This window comes from Gekko japonicus, unplaced genomic scaffold (assembly GCF_001447785.1).
Source record: "Gekko japonicus isolate JY-2015 unplaced genomic scaffold, Gekko_japonicus_V1.1 scaffold93, whole genome shotgun sequence".
NCBI lineage: Eukaryota > Metazoa > Chordata > Lepidosauria > Squamata > Gekkonidae > Gekko > Gekko japonicus.
This window is the reverse complement of record NW_015160838.1, coordinates 1242554-1266448: the sequence shown is the minus strand read 5'-3', so window position 1 is coordinate 1266448 and position 23895 is coordinate 1242554. Positions and strand designations below refer to the sequence as shown.

Sequence of the window (23895 nt, the reverse complement as noted above, 5' to 3'; positions counted from 1 at the left end):
GTAAGAGTTGCCTCAGTGCTTAGTTCTCGTGGCCCTTTCTTACACGCCCAGGGAAATGCTGGTCGCCACTTTGGGGTCAGGAAGCAATTTTCTCCAGGCCAGTTTGGCCAGAGATCCTGGAGGCTTTTGGCCATCTTCTGGGCAAGGAGCAGGGGTCCTACCTGGTGGAATGAGCTCCCATATGAGATCAGGGCACTGCGGTGTCTTTTACAGTTTTGCAGGGCCGGTAAGACAGAGCTCTTCCAACAGACTTTTAGTTGACATGATGGGCATTCGTCCTCTCTGGTGGGCATCCCCTTTAGTGGGTCAGATCTGCATTATCATCTAGGAACAGAAATTTGAATGAGACCTCATCTGTTGAGGCTTGGATCAGAATTATTAGAACAGAATCATATTTTATTTGAGGATTTTAATTGTTTTTAATTGTTCGTATATTGTATATGGTATTTTGATGGAATCCGACCTGAGCCAGCTATTTATTTATTTATTTATTTATCTATCAGATTTATACCCCGTTCTCCCCGCAAAGCAGGCTATGTGGGGAGGGCAGGATACAAATCCAATAAAATAAATAATTAAATAATTTCCTGCATTGTACAGGGGGTTGGACTAGATGACCCTGGAGGTCCCTTCCAACTATGTGATTCTATGGTTGTGCATTGGTTTGGGGTTTGAATTTCGAACCAGCACTGCTGCAAGCAACTTTTCTCTAATTCTCTGCCATTCATACCTTTATGCTCTGGTAAGGGCCTGAAATACGAGCACAAGGTACTGTAGCCAGCCTGAGTAGAGACAAACGGCATTTTGGGCCAGGTTCAGTCCTGATTTACCCTTACGGTCTGCTTTCCAAGAAGTCTGTGCTGGCTAAATTAACCCACCACACGGTGGTGGAATCTGTTGGAGATAACACATGCTTTAAAAATTTGCTCTGTTACTTGAGGGATTTACTGTAACCTGAATCCTTCCAGCAGTGCCAATTTTGTAATCTAGTTAAAAACAGCGTCCACGTTAATTACTGCATTAGTTTTATATGGGGAAGATGCCAAGATGGCTGGGAAGATATCAGCCTGAGAATGCAGTGTGCATCTTCTCTTTGTTCTGGACAAAAGGTTCTGTTACTTGAAATCCCCCCTCCAGGTGAAAATGGGCTACAAGTTGACTTGCACTCTCTCTTTTTTTTTTTGAGGGTGTCATGATTTCTCAGCCTCTTCTGCCTCACGCCGCCGGGCACCCATGCGGTGTTGTGGTTAGACTTCTGGACTAGGTCTTGAGAGGCTCAGGTTCAAATCCCACCTCATCCACAGAAACTCGCTGGATGACCTTGGGCCAGTCTCTCTATAGCTATCCTACCTCCCAGGATTGGTGCTTGGAGAATAAAATGGAGGAGAGGAGAACAGTGTCGTAAGCTGCTTTGGGTCTTCAGTGGGGAGAAATGTGGGGTGTAAAATACCTTAAAGAAATCATAATAATTAAGGGCTATTATGCGAACAATATGGATCCAACTCTTATATACAGTGAACCTACACCTCATCTATAACATTATTATTTACTTCAGAGACCCACAAATAGCAACAGAATAGCGGGCTGCAACTGGAAACACATCAAAAATTCCAATAACTACCGGTAAATGTGAAAAATATTTTCTTTAGAGGGTAAAAAAAAGTCCATCAAATCAGCACCGAGAGGCAATAAATCAGTAACAAGAGAGCAGTGTGTTGAAAGCAAAGTTAAATAACTGTTGTTGTTTTCCTGTTGGCTTCTCTCCAGTGCTAAGTAGTGGGTTACGATATATCGGAGGCCCTTCCAGATGCTTCAGTTGAAGCCAAAAGACTGCAGCCCATGACTATGTCATCTAGCGAACTCTCCCATTGTGGAGGAATTGCTTTAAAACCAGTAGTAAAACCGCCAAGTTCTGGAAAATCATGTTTCCTGTCCTGAGCGAGGCGCAGGCGCATTTGCCGAGGGGCTAGTGACTGTAATATTAATGCTTTCTCTGCGCATGGGCAGCTGATTTCTCTCTGTCTCTGTCCTTTCTGCTCCTCATCTGCAGTACTTGAGCAAAAGATTTCTGCATTTCTTTTGGCCGTTTCTTATAGTGTCAGCAATGGATCTATCTTTGGATTGCACCATTGTTCCTAAACTCCAGAAGTGAAGCGCTGGCTCCTGTTCTCATTTCAGACTTTAATTCTTGCTTCCAGCATGTCTGCTGTCTGCCAGTCAACCATACAGAGTGTTTTGCTGAAGGCATATATGCAACTTGGAATCTCCCCCCCCCCCCTTTAAATTATTCAATTTGCCTGCAATTTTCATACAATTCCAAGCAGCTCCCAAGGAGGGGGGAAATCAAAACCATTAATACATTTAAAATGTGAAAACATTGAATCATAAATATGACTTGGTTTTAGAAACAACACTATGCAGTCACTGTACTCCAGTTGTAGATCCAGAGGAGTTAGCCGTGTTAGTCTGTTGCTGCAAGTCTTAAAGGTGCTACTGGGCTTTTTACTATTTTGTACTCCAGTTGTATATTTAGAAAATCAGCCATCTTCCCGTTTCTGTAACCTGCCTGGGCTTTTATAAATGGAGGCGTCGTTAAGCCTCCTAGCAGGCCACAGTGGACGCGTTAAGAGGCTATGGTTCAGCTGGGCAGTTCCCAAATTGTGCAGAACTGGAGATGACCCACTTTCATTGTATCTGAAGAAGTGTGCGTGCGCACGAAAAGCTTATGCCTTGAATAAAACTTTGTTGGTCTTAAAGGTGTGTCTCTGGACTCAAACCCTGTTCCCCTTTTCTCCATTTTGCCATCGTCTTGCAGCAGCCGCCCAAGAAGGCCACGAGGTGGCAGTATTGCTTCACGAATGGCCTCTGTGCCGAAGCCACCTGCTCCCCACAAAGCAATGCCACTGGTTCGTTTCTTTCTCTCCCTTTTTTTATAGCTAAGGTTAAAATCGCTCCAGGTATTTTGTTTAGGCTGTCACTGTGTTCCGGAGCTTGAAGGGGTTTACGGATTTGTATGCAAGAGATCGGCATCGAGTCCGCTATATGATAATGGATTTTGGGAGCAAAGAAGGGAGGAACGAGAAATCTTTGCTTGCTTCTTGCCTCAGCCTTCTCGTTGTTTGATCAATGCTAGAACCCGCAGCAGGCATACTAATACGGGGGATGCTGCCGGAACTGCCGCTGTGTCCTCGAGTCACCCTGTTCTCTCAGTGCATTTCGGCACGTAACAGACAAGGTGTTCAGAGCCTCCTTGCGGTACCTTGTCACGTACCGGTGATTTAAGGCTTGCTGGGGCAGCTTTGCTTTAGGATTTCTTGAGCTTTCTTCAGGCTCGGCTCGTACGAAACCCCTTGCCCCGAACGGTATGATGTGGGGAGAGGGTCCGGGGGTCCTTTCTGCAGCGATCTGTATGTAGCCAGCAAAATGGTTAGGAAGCCAGATCTAAAGACCGTGGTGTGCGTGTGCGGGGGGTGGGGGAGTGGAAACACGTACAGAAAAGGGGCTATCACTTCAGAGGCTGGGCTCTGTCGAACGGAATCGGTCATGGCAAAGCTGTTGTTAATGGGCTGCGTTGTAGCGAATGGGTCTGGAGGTAGACCCGACCCCAAAAAGCCATACAGATGGCTTATCCAAAGCGCCACGGTCTTTTTCCTGCTGATATTTCTTGTAGATCTATATGATTTTTTTCTTCGTATATCATGCTTTTTTCAGAAATGGGATGCCTTTAGGGTTATCGCCCAATCAAAGAAGCTGTTGTTGATTTACCCCATCAGCATAAATTTGCATACGCATAAAACAGCAAATAGTGTACTTCTGAGGGGTTTTTTGTTTCTGTTTTAGATGATGCACGTTCTAGCATTCGCCGTCTTGGAAGAGGCATTCCCTCCTGAGCAACGGAGAGTGGAAAATGCCTCTTCTAAAGTGGAGGCAGCTACCTGTGGGTTTTTTTAAAAAATAAACCCTTGCATTAGGAATAAAACATTTTGTTGGCTAGCTCCTCTTTTTAAAAATAATTGATCAAAAGGATTTGGACGGACTATTCTAATCAATCATTTGACTAAATGTTGCCGCACTGGAGGGCTGGTGGGACGTTCAACTTGTATGTCCGCTTCCTTAACAAAATGCAATTTTAGAAGCCGTGTGGGCCTTTTGTGGAAGCCACTCACATGCATTACTAATTCATAAAAGAAATGGGCGCATGCACGAAGGCTTGGGAAGGGCTCGCAGGAAGTTTATGCAAAAAAACTTATCAGCATTAATTATAGCCTGAAGTGTGCAGTGTCTGTAAAAGCCTCTTTACACTGGTTTCTTGGTGTACGCATAAAATGTTTTAAAAGCAAGCCTATAGACATGGCAGGTTTGCAAATCTATGCATTGTGCAAGTGCATTTATCTGGAAACTTCCAGTCTTCTGTGGAAGGGCTATATGGCCCAATGATAGAACAAGTGCTTGTCATGCAGAAGGTCACACGTTCAGTCCCCAGCATCTCCAGTTTAAAAGCAGGATCGGGTCGCAAGTGATGTGAAAGATCTCTGTCTGAGACCCTAGAGAGCTGTTGTCAGTCTGAGTAGAGAATAGTGACCTTAGACCCAGGATACAATTCAGTATAAGGCAGCCACATATATTTATCCCTGCTAAGCCTGAGGGCCCTTGTTGAATTTTAAGAGAGAGGGGGTAGTGGGTGCCATAGGGCTGCCAACCTCCAGGGGGTGGCTGGAGATCTCCCACTATTATAGCTGATCTCCAGGCCACAGAGATCAATTCATCTGGAGAAAATGGATGCTTTGGAAGATGGACCCTACTGAAGCCTTTCCCCTCCCCAAGCCCCACCCTCCTCAGGCTGCACCCCTAAAATCTCCAGTGTATTTCCCAACCTGGAGATGGCAACCCTAGGGCGCCACCACAAAATGGCTGCCATGAAGGACTGGGACAGTGACAAAATGGCTTCTTGAAGGACAGGGCCAGTTGCAAGCAGTGTTCCCTCTAAGCTGAGTTAGTGTGAGCTACCTCACAGTTTTTTTAGCCTCTGGCTCACACATTTTTGTCTTGGCCCAGGAAGGATGGCTCCAGAGCAAACTAATTTATGCAGTAGCCAAAGTGCTCGCTCGCGACTTTAATGCCAGTAGCTCGCAAAGTAGAATGTTTGCTCACAAGACTCCACAGCTTAGAGGGAGCATTGGTTGCAAGTCATCTGCCATTGGGGTGAATCTAGTACAAAACAGCTCCCACTGAGGGCAGGAACCCGCCGGAGAAGAAGGAGTATGCCGCAAAAAGGGTGCTGGTAGGATATCCCCTCCCCTAAGAGAATTGCCGCCCTAGTTAGGTTTCAACTATGTTGTAGTACACTGTAAACCGCTCTGAGACCCATTAGGGGTCATGGGCGCTATATAAATCCCATGTAAATAAATAAATAAATTTTGATTTGGCAAAGATACCTGGATTAGTTTCAGTTTCCAAAGAAAGGGGGGAAGGTTTGCTTCATGTGTCATTACATGTAGAGATTACTAGCAAATCAAGGGTGTACAACTTGGCCTGCCCGTTTTGACTCTTCTTTTCTAATCAGTTATCTAGTAGAGAGTGGCTTAAAATCCCTGCATTATTTTCCTGTTACTCAAGACCCTGTGGGGTTTTTTTTCTCCCAGGACTCCAGAACCAAACAAGTGCTAGGAAACACTTCTGTCACACAAGTTCCGTGGGCGCCACGTTGGGGGCCCCAGGGCTGCCCTGTAAGAAATTCCCACCATATCTATCTCTCATCTCTTCAGTACTGTATCCAGTTCACAGTTCTGCATTCCAAGCAAGTACATCATCCTTTTTGGAAAAGGATCTGTAGGAAGAGTATAGAAATAACAAAGGCTCTACAAGGCAGGCTGTTTATTTAAAACCATTTTTATAGACTGCCAGACAACGGCAGTTTACAAGATGACAATCAATGAAACAACCGAAGCCAGCAATAGCTAAACTGCAGCACCTTCAAAAATGTAATATCCCTTAAAAATCGACACAGCAATAAAACCAGCATCAATCACAGCAAATAAGAGGCGGCGGGGGGGGGGCACGTCAACATGCCAACCGAAAGTCTGGGTGCAGCGAGAGCTCTTGATCTGGTATCTCAGGTTAAACAAGCTTGATACCAGGCACATGGTTATGGGAGCGAGTTCTAGAGTTGAGGTGCTACCACCAAAGAGAAGGGGCTGTGGCTCAGTGGCAGAGCATCTGCCTGGCATGTAGAAGGTCTCGGTTCAGTCCCCAGTATCTCCAGCTAAAAGGATGAGTTCAAAGGTCATTTCGGGGGGGAACGCGGAGGAACGCAGTCCCCCCGGTTGAGGTGCAGGGGGGCGGGGCACATGACGAAGCCCCGCCCCCTGCTTCTGGCCGCCCTGCTTCCAGCCCTCATTCAGCCAGGAGGAGGCAGGAGAAGAGAGAGGGTAAGTTGCTTCCTCCCTGCCTCTCCCCACCCCTGCCTGCCTGGGGCCAGGGAGGGCCTTGGCAGGGCTTCCTCGCACTCCCGCTGGCCTTGCAGGTCCACCGTCGGGCCCCTGATGTCAGGGGGTGTGGCATATGCTAATGAGTTATGCTAATGAGTTCCCCTAGCTCTTTTTCTACGAAATGACCCCTGGATGAGTTAGTTGGCGATGAAAAAGACCTCTGCCTGACACCCTGGAGAACTGTGCCCAGTCTGATTAGACAATACTGATTCTGATCCAGTGGTCTGATTCAGTAAAAAGTGGGTTCCTGTGTGAAAGAGGGGGGCTGTTCCTAAAGGTTGTCCACCCCTCCTCCAAGGGCACACTGCTGATTAACATAACTGACAGGCAGGGTCACGTGGGAGCAAAGGATGAATGCTCTGCTTATGTTTACGGCTAGGAAAAAAATAATTGGAATGTGGAACTGGAGGAGGAAAGACTGATCTCAAAATCCGTTTCTAAGAACTCTGAACAGCTCCTGCACCGAGCTGCTCGAGTCTGTGTGCTTGCTTTACCACAGAATAAATGTCACCCTGCAGAAGAAGTAAAGCTACTTAAAAACACCAGCTGCCAAGGAAAAGCAAGGGAGTATTTATCTTCCATTTTGTATTCTGTTGCCCCCCTCCCCAACCAGTTTTCTCGTGGAAATTAGTCTTTATACAGCCAGTTCTATCACTAGAATTTGCAGTGTATAATAGCTTTTTAAATTAGTGGGGACTTGTGTTTATGAAAAATTACTGATTATTCCTTAATTAATCTCAATTGCTGATGGTTACTTAAGCTTTCCATTTTTCATAATTAACATAATGAGCTAAAAAGATTAGAGTGAAAAAAGATGTTCATCCTTAGTGTACTGCTAACAAATGAGCTCAGACAATTGCTTGTGGGCTCATTCACATGTTCGAAAATGCAGGAAATTCCTGATACGTACATTGGGGAAAGCACTTGCCCGTGTATCTAGCACTGCACACAGAAGGCAATTTGTGAATTGGGCACACACATGTACAATACAACCATCAAAATTGTGGAGGGATAGCAGAAATTAGGAACGTTGTCTCTGTGTCTTACTTCCATATCATCATTACATCTAATTCCAAAGAATATTAGAATTGTATTAGTATGTTATGACTTAACTAATTGTGTGTGATTGAAGACTGTCATAAATATCTGTTAACCCTTGTTTAATAAAAATCTAATTCCAAACCATTGAGTGTGGAATGGATAAAAGAATACATAGAATGGAAGCAGGGTCAGAGAGAAATGATTTCTCTGTAATGTGAAGGAAGCATATATATATTAGAGGATTAACCTCCAAAAAAACACCTGGAGCTTTTGGTGGCCATTTCACTATTGCTGAAACTTTCAACCTCTGGTTTCTGTAAAGCAGCGGTTCTCAACCTGTGGGTCACGACCCCTTTGGGGGGTCGAACGACCCTTTCACAGGGGTCGCCTAAGACCATCAGACAACACAAATAATTACATATTGTTTTTGTGATTAATCACTCTGCGGAAAAAAGCCTTCGGAGGGTATCTGGTAGGGTTCCCATCCCCCTGAATTTGTGGCCATAGTTAGGATTCTAGAAAGTGTGTACACACACGATACTCTGTAAGCTGCTCAGAGCCCTTCGGAGGGTGGGCGGGGTAAAAATCCCATATAACAACAACAACAACAACAACAACAACAACAACAACAATAATAATATGCTTTAATTATGTTCAATTTGTAACAGTGAAAATACATCCTGAATGCCAGATATTTACATTACGGTTCATAACAGTAGCAAAATTACAGTTATGAAGTAGCAACGAAAATAATTTTATGGTTGGGGGTCACCACAACATGAGGAACTGTATTAAAGGGTCGCCGCATTAGGAAGGTTGAGAACCACTGCAAGTGTAAAGCAAAGTCATGGGGGGAGGGAAGCAGAGGTGGACTGAGAAGCGGAGTCTGGGGAGGGGGGGCTTGGAGAGGGGAGGTGTCTGCCCTCCAAAGCAGCCATTTTCTCCAGAACTGATCTTTGTCATCTAGAGATCAGTTGTAATTCCCAGGAGACCTCCAGGCCGCAACTGGTGGTTGCCAACTCTATCCTGCCTGGCTACTTTTTTGTACTGCTGTAGGTTTTAATTTATATTCTAATTTGCCTTGAGCTTTAGAGGGCACAGGCGTATGTATGCATAGATATACATAAAAAGGGCGAGAGATTGCCTCTTGCTGATCTCATTGGCATCCTAAGAACGTGACGCAGTGAACGGTGCTGGATGGATGTTACCGAAGATCAAAATACGAAGGGTGTGCACGATAATGGAAAGCAACGCATTCAGCAAATGACACAAAATTTGGGAACGAAGCACAGCTAAAGCTCTGTGCCTGCACTGAGGTATGATACATGGAAGAAGCCAAGGAATATTCACAGGGGCCTGAAAAGTTGTCTTTCTGGACCTGCTCAATAGTCCCATTTCCAATAGTCCCAGTTCCCAGCAGCAGCGGCCAAATGCCTAGTGTGCAGAGCCTGAAGACGAAGCCCATTTTCCTTTTATTTATTATTTAGTGATTTCATGTATACCCCGCCTTTGTCCCCATGGGGAACCTGACATCATTCTCCTCTCCTCCATTTTATCCTTACAACAACCCTGTCAGGTAGGTTAGGCTCAGTGTGTGTGACTGGCCCCAAGTAACCCAGCAGGCTGCCATGGCAGAGTAGGTGTTCGAACCTGGATCTCTGCGCTCTTAGCCAACACTCTGACCACTACACAACACTGGATCTTTTCTTTGTCCAGAGCTTCCAAGATTTGGAGATGCCACTTCCAAGCATGGAGGCTCCACTCAGTTTTCACACCTGATATTGGGTCTGACCTCGGGTGGCTGCTGGGGGGGGGGGGGGGGAGGAGCTCCTGATAATTCCTTGTGTTCTTTTGGCACGTGCACCCCTATGATGTCATGTCACCCAGAAGTGATGACATCGCATTTCTGATGTTGGAGGCAATGCTCTAGGTTTTGGGCAAAACTCTATGGTTTTTTGGGCCTCGGAGCCATAGAGTTTTGCCCAAAAGGTCGAGTGTCGCCCCCTATGTCGGAAACACGGTGATTTCACTCTCAGGTGATGTCATCACGCTGGCACTGCCGGGAGGGGGTTTCTCAGGGTTGGGGCTTCTCCCGTTGGCCACTGGGCTGTGGTGGATTAGAGGCCCCAAAATCAGGGGATCCCCTGGGCCCACCGGGGGAATGGCAACCCTAAGCGGACAACTGCTAATAGTCCTTTGCCATTTCAGATCCTCCTAGCTCTACACATTTTGTAGAATGAAATGGTGTAGCATGGATTGTACCAGTTCATACAACTCCTGGGACAAACCATTTTCATTGTTCTTTTACGTGTGTGTGTGTTTGTTGGGGGAATCCCTAAGACATCAGTGGGGAAGATTCTGGTCTAGCTTTTTGCCTGCTACACTCACTTTCTGTTTCCAGGCTGTTTTTTTAAGCTTTCAGAGTGTTGATTTCCCCAAAACATAGTCTGAAGAGGTTGAATCCATTCTGCCACATCATTCTGCCGAATTTCTACAGTGCTCTACAGCTAATGGATATGTTTCATGAGCGGTGTGTGAAGTTCTTCCTTTTAGCTATTGCAAAATCTTTTGCGTGGCAGGTGACCGCAAGCTTCGTTATTCTGAGAGGGGGAGAAAATTTTTACATTCTCCACACTTTCATCGCACTCCCTTTAGCTATCTTCTCCCATTTCTCTAATCTTAAAAAGTTGCAAACACTTTGGCCTTTCCTTCCAGAGAGTGTTCTAACAAGCTGCTTGATTCTCTCCCCTCCCCATTCTACTACCTTTCCCAGCATTTCAGTAACCTTTTTGAGATTGCACAAAGTGTTCAAAATGGGGCTGTGCTGTTAAATCAAATCATAAAACTAAAAAAAACAGAACAAAACCCAACAACGAAGAAATCAGGGACACGGGGTCATTGTTTAATTTCCATAGAGCTTCTGATAATTCCTAGAGAGGCATGGCATCTGCCCCCTCTCATATCCCTGCCCCATCCAGTCTCCCACTTGTTGCAGTGCTGGGTCTGTCACCCCAAGTCCCAGCCACAAGAAAAGGCCCTCTTTCACCTGCCTTTTGTCAGAAGGAAGTGGCATCTGGAGAAGGGACTGCCAAAATGATCTTGTCAGGTTTCATGGTGAAAAAGGACACCCCGCCCCCCCCCCCCCACTGCAGGTGGGGTCCCCGGTATTGGACACTCCTCCGCCCTCCCCCAATTACCCCCTCCCCAACAAGCAAGAAGCTGGAAATAAACACACCGTGCCTACGTCACGTGGCACTTTGGGGGAATGCTCTGGTTTGGGGGCAAAGCTCTATGGTAGAAGCTAATTTTACCATAGAGGTTTTGCCCACAAACCAGATCGTCACCTCTGATGTGCCGACGTCACTTCCGGGTGACATAGGCATGTCATGTTTATTTCCAGCTTCTTCCCCACCCCCATCCCTCACTGGCCGGTCCAACGGACCGGGCAACCCCATTCATGAAGAAGAAACAGATGTCAGTGAAAACTTTTATCCCTCAGGTTTGGGGGGGGGCAGAGTGTGGAAGTCTTTGGTCTCTGGCCACCACCACACCACACTGAGAATCACTGTGATGCAGTGGTTCGTGTCAAAGTCCTATAGAGAGACCTGGGTCCAAATTCCTACTCATCCACGATGCTCACTGGGTGACCTCGGGCCAGTTACTCTATCTCTCAGCCTCGCTTACCTCACAGGGTTATAAAATGGCAGAAGAACCTAAGCTTTGTGGAGGAAGGGTGGGATGAAAATGTTGGCTCTGTAACACAGCAACTAGGGTGGTTGTTTTTTTAGAAGTTGTTTGCTCATGGCTTTGTATGAAATCCTCCGTCTGTCTTCTAACGTATCAAACCAATCATTCTTCTCCTGTCATTTCCCCCAAGGAGTTCAGAGTGGTGTCCATGGTTTCCAAGTCTGTCCCCTCTGTTTTAGCCTCGCAGCAGCTTTGGAAGGAAATTGAGACTGAGAGTGTGTGACTGTTCGAAGATCACCCTGTGAGCTTTGGGCCAAAGATCACCCTGTGAGCTCTGGGGCTGTGGGGGGCTGAACCCAAGTTCCCCCTGGTTCTAGCCGAGGACTGAAAGTAGGACTGAAAGTAGGTTAAGAAATCTGCTTATTCTGAATTCACTTAGCCAGGCCAAATCTGCAGATGCTGGACTCCCTTATTTTTATTTCTCCCCAGTGGGACCCAAAGTTACTTCTATTGTTTTGCTTTCCTCCATTTTTATCTTCACAACAACATTGCTGTGAGGTAGGTTAGGCTGAGAATGGAATGACCCAAGGTCACCCAGCAAGCTTCTGTGGTAAAGTGGGAGTTTGAATCTGGAGTCTCCTAGATCCTAGACCGATACTCTAATCACACCACCACACTGCCTCTCATATGCATTCTTCCATTTTGGCTTAACTTGAATTCTAACCTATTTTCCCATAGAGCAACATAATAGAATGCAAGGCAAGATCAGTTGCTGAAATATGTGGCTTAATGGGATAGTTAAGAGGGCCTTTTTATAAAAAATGCTGTCTATAAATATTTTTTTAAAATATAGGCTTTAATGTTGGTGGAAAATTTTCAGCTAGGTTTTGATGTATGTATATTATTGTACTGCTGTGTTTTCATTTTTGTGATCTACCTTGAGTTTTTGGCAGAAAGGCGGATTAGAAATGAAGTAAGTACATGAAATAAAAATTGTGCCCTGCATCAATCCAAGTGCTAGCTGGAACATCGGTTGTCTCAAGCAGCCTTTTTGGAAGGAGTGGCAAAGTGTCAGATGTGGGTTGCTCAACAGCCATTATGAAACAATTGGGCATCTGTAGATCACTGGTTGATCAAAGGAATGACACGGTGGCATACAAACAAACTAGTGGGTGATTATTTTTGTTTGAAGTTTGGGAGTCCTTTAAGACCAGATCCTTCGTAGCCAGTGGGGTCCAAACAAAACCAAAACCAAAATCACAAAACCAAAGTGTGGCTCTGGTGGTTCTCGTTGACGTAATTAAGTGCAGAGTACCCAAGGTCTCTGTTTCGCACTGATCTGAAAGTTGAAGAGGAGGAAATTAGGCCTCGTGGTGCAATGAAAAACCTTATCAGACTTTGAAGGGGGTCAGAGGAAAGTTCATTTCCCCCTCCATGTCTGGTGTTGCATATTTTTGGGAACCGAGGGGGTTTCCTTTTGCTTCATTCTGACATCATTATAGCCTCGAATAGAGACATTTATTTATATTTCTTCCTTGCTCTGGTAAAGAGGTCAGGGTAGGTTAGCACAATCTTCTTGTTGGGGGGAGCCCAGTTCTGACTGAGGACTAGAAATTGCCTCCAGGCTGCTGAGGAACTGGCGACCGAGCAGTGACTCACAGCCCCTGACATGCGACATTTTCTCCATTGGCCTGAGCCTAGCCTGTACACATATACGCACAAAAACAGGGAAAAAAAGATTAACTGATCATAGTTCAGATTCAGTGCCAGAAGCTTTCTGCAAAGCTTTTTGAAAAAGCCCTCTGATATTTGTACCTTTTAAAAAAACGCACTGAAGCAGAAAATTTAGAGAAGCAGATCAGGACAGTGCAAACATTCTGTGAATAATAGGGCTTGCCAGGCCTCCTCCTGCCAGACCTTGTTGCCCTCTGCTACTCTGAGAGGAAGTGGGAGGAAAAAGTCACTGCCATATGCACCATGATGTCACTTCCAGGGAGAACCCAGAAGTGGTATCAGGTAGCTCTAGGAATCGTTCGAAATGCTACAATTTTACCATAGAGTTTCTAGGGATTCCTAGAGCTACCTGGTGTAACATCATGTAGCATTTATGCCCCGCCTCCCAAGCTCTTGCTGATTGCCAGGCTAGAGTTTCTGGGGATTCCTAGAGCTACCTGGTGTAACTTCCGGGTTTTCCTGGAAATGACATCATGTAGCATGTATGCCTCGCCTCCCAAGTGCTTGCTGATTGCCAGGTATGGCAACTCTACTGAATGAGCCCTCTCCCACATGCACTTAGAGTCGAGCCCAGGGCTATTTTTGGGCAGGAACGCACAGGAACGGAGTTCCGGCTGGCTCCTGAGTTGGCCACGCTCAGCAGGAGCTCATTAGCATAATAGGCCACACCAAACAGCAGAAACTCATTGGAATTGGCTACATTAGGGGTGTGTGGCCTAACATGCAAAGGAGTTCCTGCTACCAAAAAAACCCTGGGTTTTGACAACAAACAAGGTAAACAGAATAAGCAGCAAAAGGTGGGTGTGGCTGAATGACCACACTTCTGGTAACATGGGGGTATGGCCTAATATGCTAATGAGCTGTACCATCAGGGGTGTGGCCTAATATGCTAATGAGTTTCTGCTGTTGGGTATGGCTTATTATGCTAATGAGTTCCTGCTGGGTTTTTTCTACAAAAAAAGCCCTGGTCGAGCCCAAATCATAGATTGCTAAGACATCCAAACTGCAAAATGGCATTTTTCACCGCAGGATTGCCCACCAGTTTTAAACCAGGGCCCACAATCTCGGTTTGGAAGGAGGAAGCACAAACCCTGGTTGACTGGTTTAGATGACACAGTGGAAGTACTGACTCATGGCAGAGGGGGGGGGGCACAAACATAGGCCACACCCACACAGCTCCAGAGCATGATTTGGCATTACATCTGAATCTGTGTTGACTTTGTATTTTTTCCTACCTTTTCCCTTGTTGGGATCATAGGGAAAAAATCAAAATGATTTGCCTTTGCAGTAGCTGATGTATAAGTGGGCTTATGAGGAAAGTTGGCACGTTAAATATTTTTAATCTGCTTTTCTCCCCAGTGGGGATCCAACACTGGGGATCCCCGGTAGCTTACAACATTGTTCTCCCCTTCTCCATTTTATCCTTATAACAACAACAGCCCTGTGAGGTAGGCTGGGCTGAAAGAGAGCAACTGGCCCAAGATCAGCCAACAAGCTTTTGTAGTAGGAATTTGAACCTGGGTCTCCCAGATCGTAGCCCTTACACTCTGACCACATCACCACTCTGGCTCTGACACTTGAGAATTATGCAAAACTGCTTATTCCTTACTCTTACTCCAAGAGTGGGGTTACACTGCTCAGAAACCATCTGTTAGTTTGTGTGGTGTTGATCTATATCCTGGCAGTAAGAGGCATTTGGCCTGAGTTCTAGCAGACTGTGCTTCAAGCTAAAGTGGTGGGGAGATACAAAGTTCACCTACAAATTCCTTCACAGGTTTCTTATAGAGAGGGAGGCCAGCTTGGACAAAGCATTTTTTCAGGTATTGTTCAGGTAATTAAGATCCGAAAGGGGGAGGACTACACACAGCACCACACTAAAAAATGCAAGAAAATCCATGAACGTTTTTAGCTTTCTAACCCCGGAACATCTCTCTTGTGCAGTCTCTCTCTTTTCTGATAGACCTGTGTTTTTCTACAGTATAGGATTACAGAAACTTCAAGTAGGTTTCTCCCCCCCCAAAAAAAATTCTTATACGGCAGGCTAGTAACTTTCATAGACTCATCTGCAAGACTCCCGTAACCCCTCCCCGCAGTCAGTATGCCACAAGTGACTAAGCACAGGACTGTGTGGGCGGGTGAACTCACCACTTTTTTGTGGGCTCATAAATTTGGGAGATTTATTTGCTAGACAGGGTTATTTCTTTGCTAGACAGGGTTAACAATATAGCCTTATCTTGTGGTCTGGAAATAGCAAAGCTCTGTAAATTGGGGTTGTCTGTGAGCCAGCCAAAAATCTGCAAAAGGAGTGTGGTACAGTCCTTTCCGGGATGTGTGATCACACACGACAGGGAATGGAGGGAACTGCATGTTTGGATACTACCTTCTGGCCATGTAAAAAAACATGCCCTCGCGTATTGAAAGGTGCGTGCTTCAGTGGGGTGCAGAAGCCTCCTGCACCTTTAGCAATCCATCCATGGTTTACAAAACAACCCCTCCGCCCCACCTCTGCTTTGATTTCAAAGAAGGCAGATGATTCAAGCGCGGGAATTCATTTTATTTATGAAACCTGATAGCAGTAAGCCACGGAGCTGGGTGGGGATGGTGCTTGCGTACGGAATGTCAAGCAGGCTCCATGAAACGGTCTCATCTGCTATCAATAATTTCTCAAGGTAATGAATTTTGTGATTAAAAAAAATGGCTCTCCCCCCCCCCCCCCCATCCCTTCTATGCTCTTGAGTTACGGCGAAAACTCGAAAAAAGATCTTAATGGACAGTAAAACCCCGGACTTTAATTGCTGCAGACATTAGGACGTTAAGAGTCTAATTTATAAGAGAACTTTTTAATCCCTCTTCCTTTATAGATCCTCGGAGATGATAAAAATGGTTAAAATACTATCTGGAAGGTGAGCTTGGCTTCACGCTAAAAGCCATTTAATGGCAGCTCTGCTCTGCCGGGAGGGGGTGGTGGTGCCTTGATCTGCCGGTACATTTTTTTTAACGTCAAGCCACAGCTGACTTATGGCAATCCCGTAGGGTTTTCAAGGCAAGAGGTGTTCAGAGGTAGTTTGCCGTTGCCTGCCACCATGTCCCAACCCTGGTATTCCTTGGCGGCCTCCCATCCGAATACTGACCAAGGCTGACCCTGCTTAACTTCCGAGATTCGACAAGAGCAGGCTAGCCAGGCCAGGGCCTGCCAGTACACACCACATCCTTTATGAGTACAGTTCTTGAGGGAGAATGAAGTAGACGAATGAAAATAGTGTGTAAAGTAAACTGAGGGCCCGGCCTTTTGGGCCTTTCCCAGCCGTCAAGACGGTACGTACGATAAGATGGAAAAGCCAAATTCTGCAATGTGATCAAAAATCCGTTTGGATGTATTTAGGAGTGCAGCCTAGCCTGATGGCAGTTTGGTCTACCGATCGTGTAGCTGTAAACAGAAAATGGTAGCTTTCTGGTGTGTGGGATGTAGGAGTGGCCATGGTCCAGCGGTAGACAGACCACTCTGCATGCAGAAGGTCCCAGGTTCAAACCCCCCCCCCCAAACACACACATCTGTAGCTAAAAGGATCAGGCAGCAGGTGAAATGAAAGACCCCTGCCTGAGACCCTGGAGAACTATTGCCAGTCATAGACAGTACTGATCTGGATAGACCAGTGGTCTGACTAAGTACACATGAAACTGCCTAATACTGAACGAGACCCTTGGTCCTTCAAAGTCAGTATTGTCTAAGACTCACAGTGGCTCCCTAAGGTCTCAGGCAGAGGTCTTTCACATCATGTATGGCCAGATCTTTGAACTAGAGATGGTGGGGATTGAACCTGGGACCTTCTACATGCCAGGCAGATGCTCTGCCACTGAGCCAGAGCCTCTCCCAAGTAGCAGTAGGCAACTTCACGTGTGTGGAGTGCCAGCATCACTGGTGCTGATTTGGCTTGTGTCAGTTGATCACACCAGACCTGTTCGCAGCTCTCCGTCATGAAGACACGCTTGTTTTTACACAGTTCAGTCATCTTCTGCAAGCCATAGACAAGGACCAGTATCTGTAGATACTTGCTCTGTAACTGTATGCAGCATAAATATATTGAAATTGGAAGGAGGTTACTAAAAATGGGGAGGGGGCAGCTTCTCTTTCACCCACACTGCCTTGGCTTTTCTGGATCATGCCCATGGTCTTGTGCCTTTCGGTGGGTGGCACCGTAAGGCTAGCTGGAAAGTATCCTTCTTAAACATTCTTCAGTGATGTACGTTTGCTGTCATTATCAGAATAGTTGCAACGGTGAGATGATGATCAATCAATCAATCAGTTTATTACGGTCAAAGACCCGTCAAACAGCATATAGGGTGAGATGATGTAATCTGGCCTGAATTGGATCCCCCCCTTTCCCCCCCTTTCTGGGCATCGGGGTTCAATTTAGCACTGAACTAGAGTATAACGTCCTCCCACTTGGAAGTATGCTGTATATCCACAGCAGAAGTATACTACAACTGGAGAGGCATTGCTGGCCCTTTCTTCATCACCTGCAAGACAAAATCCAAACATATTTTCTTTCTTGAATTTGGTGCCTTGGAATAAGGAACATTTTCTGTGGGCTGCTTTTGAAAACATTGCTGACAGTTGAGCCCGTTTCTATGAACTGTTTTTGAAAACATTGCTGATAAGTGGAGCCGTGAGTGTTATCTTATTCTACTTATTAATAAACACACATTGTAAATGTGGTTAATAATTCTTTATTAGTTGTTGGCACACGTAATGAGATTACATACACGTTTTTCTATTTTGTCAGTATCTGCATACCATGTTCTCACTTTGTCTTGTTGGAATAAGTTAAAGCAGTGGCGCAGGAACTGTGTTTCTGTCTCTTCATCTTATACAGTGCATTATTACAGAGCCAGAGAAGGAAGCACTGATTTTTTAAAAAAAAATAGCTGCCACTGAGCCATTTTTTAAATGTAAAGGGTACCTTCCAGTGGGGCAGATGACAGATGCACTGTTGTAGGGAAGCATGTGAAGATGCAAAGCTGCCTTCTGCCAAGGTTGGCCATGGGTCTGTTGAGCTCGGTACTGTCTGCTGAGACTGGCAGCAGCCCTCCAATATCCCAGGGAAGGATAATTCCCAACTCCTGTCAGCTCCTTCAGCTGGGCATGCCAGGGATTGAACTTCAGAACTCCTGTTTGCAAAGCAGGTGTGCTACCATTGAGCCATGGCATCTCTCATCTGTCACAAGGAACCAAGCTTGTCTCTTGGCTAAGCCTTTCAGTCAGTTCTGACATGTCCACCACCTGTGGAATAGTTTCCTGAGCGCATGGATTCTCCTAGTGTTCAGTTCATGTACTACGGTGTCTGGCCCATGCATAGCAGCACTGAAATGGGCATGTTCTCAATCATACAAAGGAAATGGTTTGTTCAGATTTTATTCAAGGTCTAATCTTCAAATTATGTTTTCTTTTCCCCTCAGTGGATGAATACATCGCCATTGCTAAAGAGAAGCACGGCTACAACATGGAGCAGGTAACAAAACAATATAGGGTTTTAAAATATAGTCATCATCTAGGTGTGTGACTTCTATATTTCCCAGTCTCTCTCTTTTTAGTGTTTGGGGGTTTGGGGAGAGAAATTTCTCATAGTCACTTTGGGCTTGGTTAAGTTACCATGAGGTGACAGTTCACATAACAAAAATGGCAGGTGAATGGTAGTTGTGAGGAATTACACTAGGGATCGCCAGTGTGGTGCCCGTGGGTGCCCTGGTGCCTCCCAATACCTTTTCTGGCACCCGCCAAGTATTTTCAGATAATGGGTGGGGCAATATGGGCCGTTTCCCCCAGCAATGCTTCTGATTGGCTGTGCAGATTTTTAAAAATATTTGGCAGCAGCTAGCTCCACAACAGAAGGAGCTTCATTGTGTGACTGAAAGTAAGCAGCTGCAGCCATTTTGTGGTGGTCTATGCCCCTTGCAGCAGCCATTTCGTAGCTGCACCCACCATGCTGTGTCATAATACCAAAGGTGCCCGCAGGCTGAAAAGATTGGGATCCCCTGTGTTACACTCTCCCTCCAAAAACATTGATCTAATAATGTTGACATTGTGAATTAATTTATTAGCCCCAAGACTTAATAAGGCAAAGTCACAGACTAGCAGTAGAATAATGGCATAAAGCTCCCAGATCTAGGCCCAGGCAGGCAAGCTTTGTGGTTTTTCTAAATGCCCAACAAGTCATGCGCTACTAGTACTACCACTAGCAACTTGTTACTGAACCTTGAGACCATGGCTGTATAGCTCCTCATCTTCATAGCTGAGAGAGTGCCTGACCAGTATCTGCAAGACCTGGATTCAAATCCCTGTTCTGCCACAAAAGCTCACTGAGTGATCAGTATTTACTACTATTTATTTACAAAATGTATACATCCCTTTCTGCCCTCATCGCAGCCCCCAAAGCAGCATTTCCTCAGTCTGACCTATACCATAGTGTTCTCAAGATAAAATGAGGAAGAGAGGCCCACATATACAGCCCTGAGCTCCTTGGGGTGATAAAGATGTACTGGATGAGTAAATAGGTTCGTCACCATCTTAAGTAGGCCTCAGCTGGTAATCTTGAGAGAGCCCTCCACCCATATGATGAAACCTTAGCGAACCTAGGGGTATTGAAGCCTAGAAACTTCGGTAGATTTCAGTCAGAAAGGATCCAGCCCCATGCTTTTTCTGAGTCTCCTCAGGTGAATGGAAAGTACCATGTATGCCTGGTGACAGGAACACCGGCTCAGGGAACTCTTGGCATCTTTGTGCTCCTTGTGTGTCCGATTCTCAATTTAATATGAACGGGATGCTTTCGGAGAAGCGCAAAACTTGAAGCCAACGGCTGATCCGAACAATAAAGGCTTAGCACTTGAAAATGCTGAAAGTACAAGAGCGCATTATTTAAGCTTTCATTATTCTACGGTTCTGTGAGGCACACCCCTACTGGGAGGTTTGAAAAACTACCATTATGCCTACAGATTCTTCTTACGGTGAGTCATGTTTAAGGGAATTCCAAAAAGGAAAACTCCCTAGATGTTAAGCAATGAGTGCGTAATGACTTGTGGAACAGAGCAGTGGGGGTGATGCGCTCATTCACAGACGTGGAACGGCGGTAGGTTTTGAAGTGAAAACTTTGTGCCGAGAAAAGGACTTTTTTTTTTTGCATAGTGAAGTGGGAAGGGAGGGGGGAACCCCAGAGCCAAAGTTAGCAGTCTCAGTTTGAATGGTGAGAGAAATGTTGAACCTGGGGTGGGCGGCGGCGCGGGGGGGGGGATCTTTATAGGATTGCAGAATCAGATCTGACTTTCTCCTGGCACAGGAGTGTATTCTGTGATATTTTTAGCTGGCAGATTGGGGATGATAATTTCACTTGACACTTGAGAAATGCAATTTTGCCAGCTTTGCTTCAAGCGTGAGATAGTTGGGCTCTTTTGAAACATCTAGAGTGCAAGGAAGGGGGATATGATTATACAGCATAAGGAATGTACTGCTGTGATGTCATCCCTTTGCGCATTGGTTTTGTGCATCACTGCTCGACAGTAGCGCCGTGAACGTGCATGGCCTTTCTGTGGCTGTGCCTTACTTGGTGCCGGTTGTGGGCACAGCACTAACCATAAACTCTGAGGATTTCCCCCCAGTCATTTTGAAGTAAAAGGGAATATAAGCACTGCTCAGATACATATGTTCATCATACCTTTATTGGCATTATAAAAGGGAGAACATTAAGCAAATACATAGAAGAACTAAACATAAAACGAATCACGGATTAAAACATCCCAAGGTTACAGTATATTACTTCATATAAAAACAGCAACATATAAACATTTTGCCACTGAATCACTTATATTGTCACCAGTGCTGTTAAGCAGAAACAACAGTTTATATGCATCAGGAAAATCCATAATGCTGGATAAGATTGGAGATAAAATACTTTGTCTGAAATTATTATAATAAGGACATTCTAACAACACATGGGACACTGTTTCAGTAGTTCCATTTACACAGGGGCAATGTCTATTAATAAGGGGTGTACCATGAAATCTTCCAGTTAAAATCGCTGACGGTAAAACATTAAGCCTGGTAAAAAGTAAAAATTCTGCAAATTTTTGGAGTCTGTAATTGGTAAAAACAACTAGGGAGAACTCCGACCGTGGAGAGTATCCCATGGCTAAGAGAAGAGCAGGTTTTATTGACTGCATTGTACAAATTGGCTAGCTCGATCTCCAGTACTCTGTTCCTTATTTTTTGAAACGTCTCCGATTCTGAAAGTAAAAGGAGAGATTCGAGGGGGATATTCAGAGTTCCCAGTTTACTCTCTATGTTGTTAGCTAAGGAGAAGATTCAGATTCCATTAAAAGCTGATAAATATAAATGCAAGGGTCAGAGTTATAATGTAGCCGAACCCAATATTTAAAGGTCACAAGCCACGCCCTAGTGGTCATAAGATTTTGGCCACATTCCAGACATAGGGCCGCATTTGACACACAAGATGGAACGCCCAATATCTTCCGTAAGAAAGACAGATGAACCTCTTCTATAGATTTGTTTACTGCATCAATCCATATAGGGACACCATAAAGTAATAGGGGCCTTATTTTCAAGTTAAAGACTTTTAGCACAGCCAGTACATATTGATTTCCTTGTTAGAAAAATAAAATTGTAGGAGTGTGTTGATATTCACCTTGGAGTTGTTAATTGTCACTCTTTGTTGATGGGTCCAAGATGCAGTGGCTTGAAAATGGAGGCCTAAATACGTAAAAGTTTTTACTTGTTCGAGTTCATAATCACCTACTCTCCAAATAAATTGCTTTCCGGATTTGGAGAAAACCAAGACGTTAGATTTCTCATAGTTCAGTTCTAACTGATTGATGCTACAGTAGTTTTGACAGCTATTCAACAAACGGAGTAAACCAGCCCAGGAACAGGAGAGCAGAACTGCATCATCAGCATATAACAAAATCAGTACATGAATGGAACCTAATTTTGGGCAATGTCCATCCACCTGAGTCAAAAAAGATGCAAGGTCACTAAAAAAAAAGTTTAAAAGAAGGGATGCAAGCACGCAACCCTGTTTGACCCCTTTATTGGTGGAAACTTTGTGGGTCAATCTTCCAGATGTAGAGCATCTAATTTGGCATGAAGTAGCGGTATATCATCTGCCAATAAGGAAGAGCAGCCTCTTATCAAGAGATGTATTGACTATTTTTTCCCATAGGAGATTTCTAGAAACAGAGTCGAAAGCTCCTTTGAGGTCCAAAAAGGCCACATATAATTTGGATCGTCTACTCCCTACATATTTATTAATTAGGTGGGAAAGGACTAAACCAGGGGTGGCCAAACTTGCTTAACGTAAGAGTCACACAGAATAAACGTCAGATGTTTGAGAGCCACAAGACACTAACAAATATTACACACATGTCTTTATTGGAAAATGAGACTGCCAAAAATAAAAACAAAAGGGGTAAAAACAGATATTGATAATGATATTTATTTATTAAATGATATTTGTAGGTTGGGGGGGCTTTGAGAATGCATTTAAAGTTGCTTTCTTTCTCTGCTCCCCCCCTACCTCAGGCCTACCCAGGGAGGGGAACACTGGCTGGGGAAGGGAAGTCCAATCGTGGAGGCGTGCCCCCCCTTCACTTACCCAGCTGCCCTGCTGGGAGCCACACAATATGCGTGAAAGAGCCGCGTGTGGCACCCAAGCCGCAGTTTGGCCACCCCTGGACTAAACAGGCAGATGCTGGACCTACTTTTTTGCCCTCGTCAAGGAATTGGTAATCTCTTATTTGGTGGAATTGAGACAAGAGCATTGCCATAATCAAATCACTAGCTTTTTACTGAGTTTATCTGAGTTACTGAGTTTATCTGTTTCTTTTCATGGGAATGGTGGACTCCTTTGCTCGGTTCTGTTTCAGAGACTTATTGAACAGGTAGGATATCAGAATGCTCATGGGATTGTTTGCTGATGCTGGGTTTGGAGAGACATTATGGGTTCAACCCCCCATGCCCCTACCAAAAGTAGTCTGTATTTGAACTGTACATTACCATGTCAAGGTTGTGTGGGTTCCCATAATACCATTATGTCAGAGTAATGTTATCTAATTTCACCACTGGATTGTTTGAGGGGTTGCAGTGACAATTCTGTCAGTGTCATTGCTCCAGCTTAAAAAGAGGGTTTCACTGTGGCAACTGATAAAATTGCTTCCCAGAGTCTTCTCTCTTCTCCTCATTGAGCCCCCTGCTCCACTTCTGGGTGGTTTTTGGCAGTTTTTTAATCCAAGCTACAAGCCACTGGAAGGTGGGCCATCTGTAGTATGTTGTAATGCTTCTCGATTATTTGTTGATATCATTTCTCATATTAGTTACAGGGACTAATGTGTAGTAGCAAGCAGTTATCACCATAGTTCCCTCTAAGCTGCGCTAGGGGGTGCTAGTGCACAAAACTGTAGATGCCAGCTCAGGGGTTTCTGCTTCTGCACACAAATTTCCCCCCCTTCCACTGGAAACAATGGAGGATGTGGGTACCTCCTTCTGGGGCCCGTAGAATTGGACCGCCTGGTCCAATCTTTTTGAAACTTGGGGAATTTTTAAGGAGAGGCACCAGCAGCTATGCTGCAAATTTGGTGCTTCTGCCTAAAAAAACCCAGTCCCCCTAGAGCCCCAGATACCCCCAGATCGATTCTCCATTATAGCCCATGGGGCCTATTGACTATAATGGTCCCCATAGGCTACAATGGAGATGGGGAAAAATGAATTTTTTGGGGGGGGCACAACCCTATTGTCCTTTTCAGTATGATTTGTAAGCTGCCTTGGGTCACAGGGAAAAGTGGAATATAAATATTTGAATAAATAAGTAGTTTGGGCAGGTAACATTTAAGCAACTTCCTGTTTGTTAGGTTAGGCAGGGTTCTGACCGCGATTGTTCCTCCT

The 23895-nt window shown here is 45.1% G+C and overlaps 1 protein-coding gene across 1 annotated transcript in view; it reads left to right on the top strand.

The window, feature by feature from the left end:
* Positions 1 to 23895, top strand: part of RCOR1 (REST corepressor 1) — a 191038-nt gene that overhangs the window by 122478 nt on the left and 44665 nt on the right. The window contains exon 4 of the mRNA XM_015418469.1: positions 18408 to 18460. Coding sequence (XP_015273955.1) covers positions 18408 to 18460 — 53 coding nt within the window. The remainder of the gene's footprint in view (positions 1 to 18407; positions 18461 to 23895) is intronic.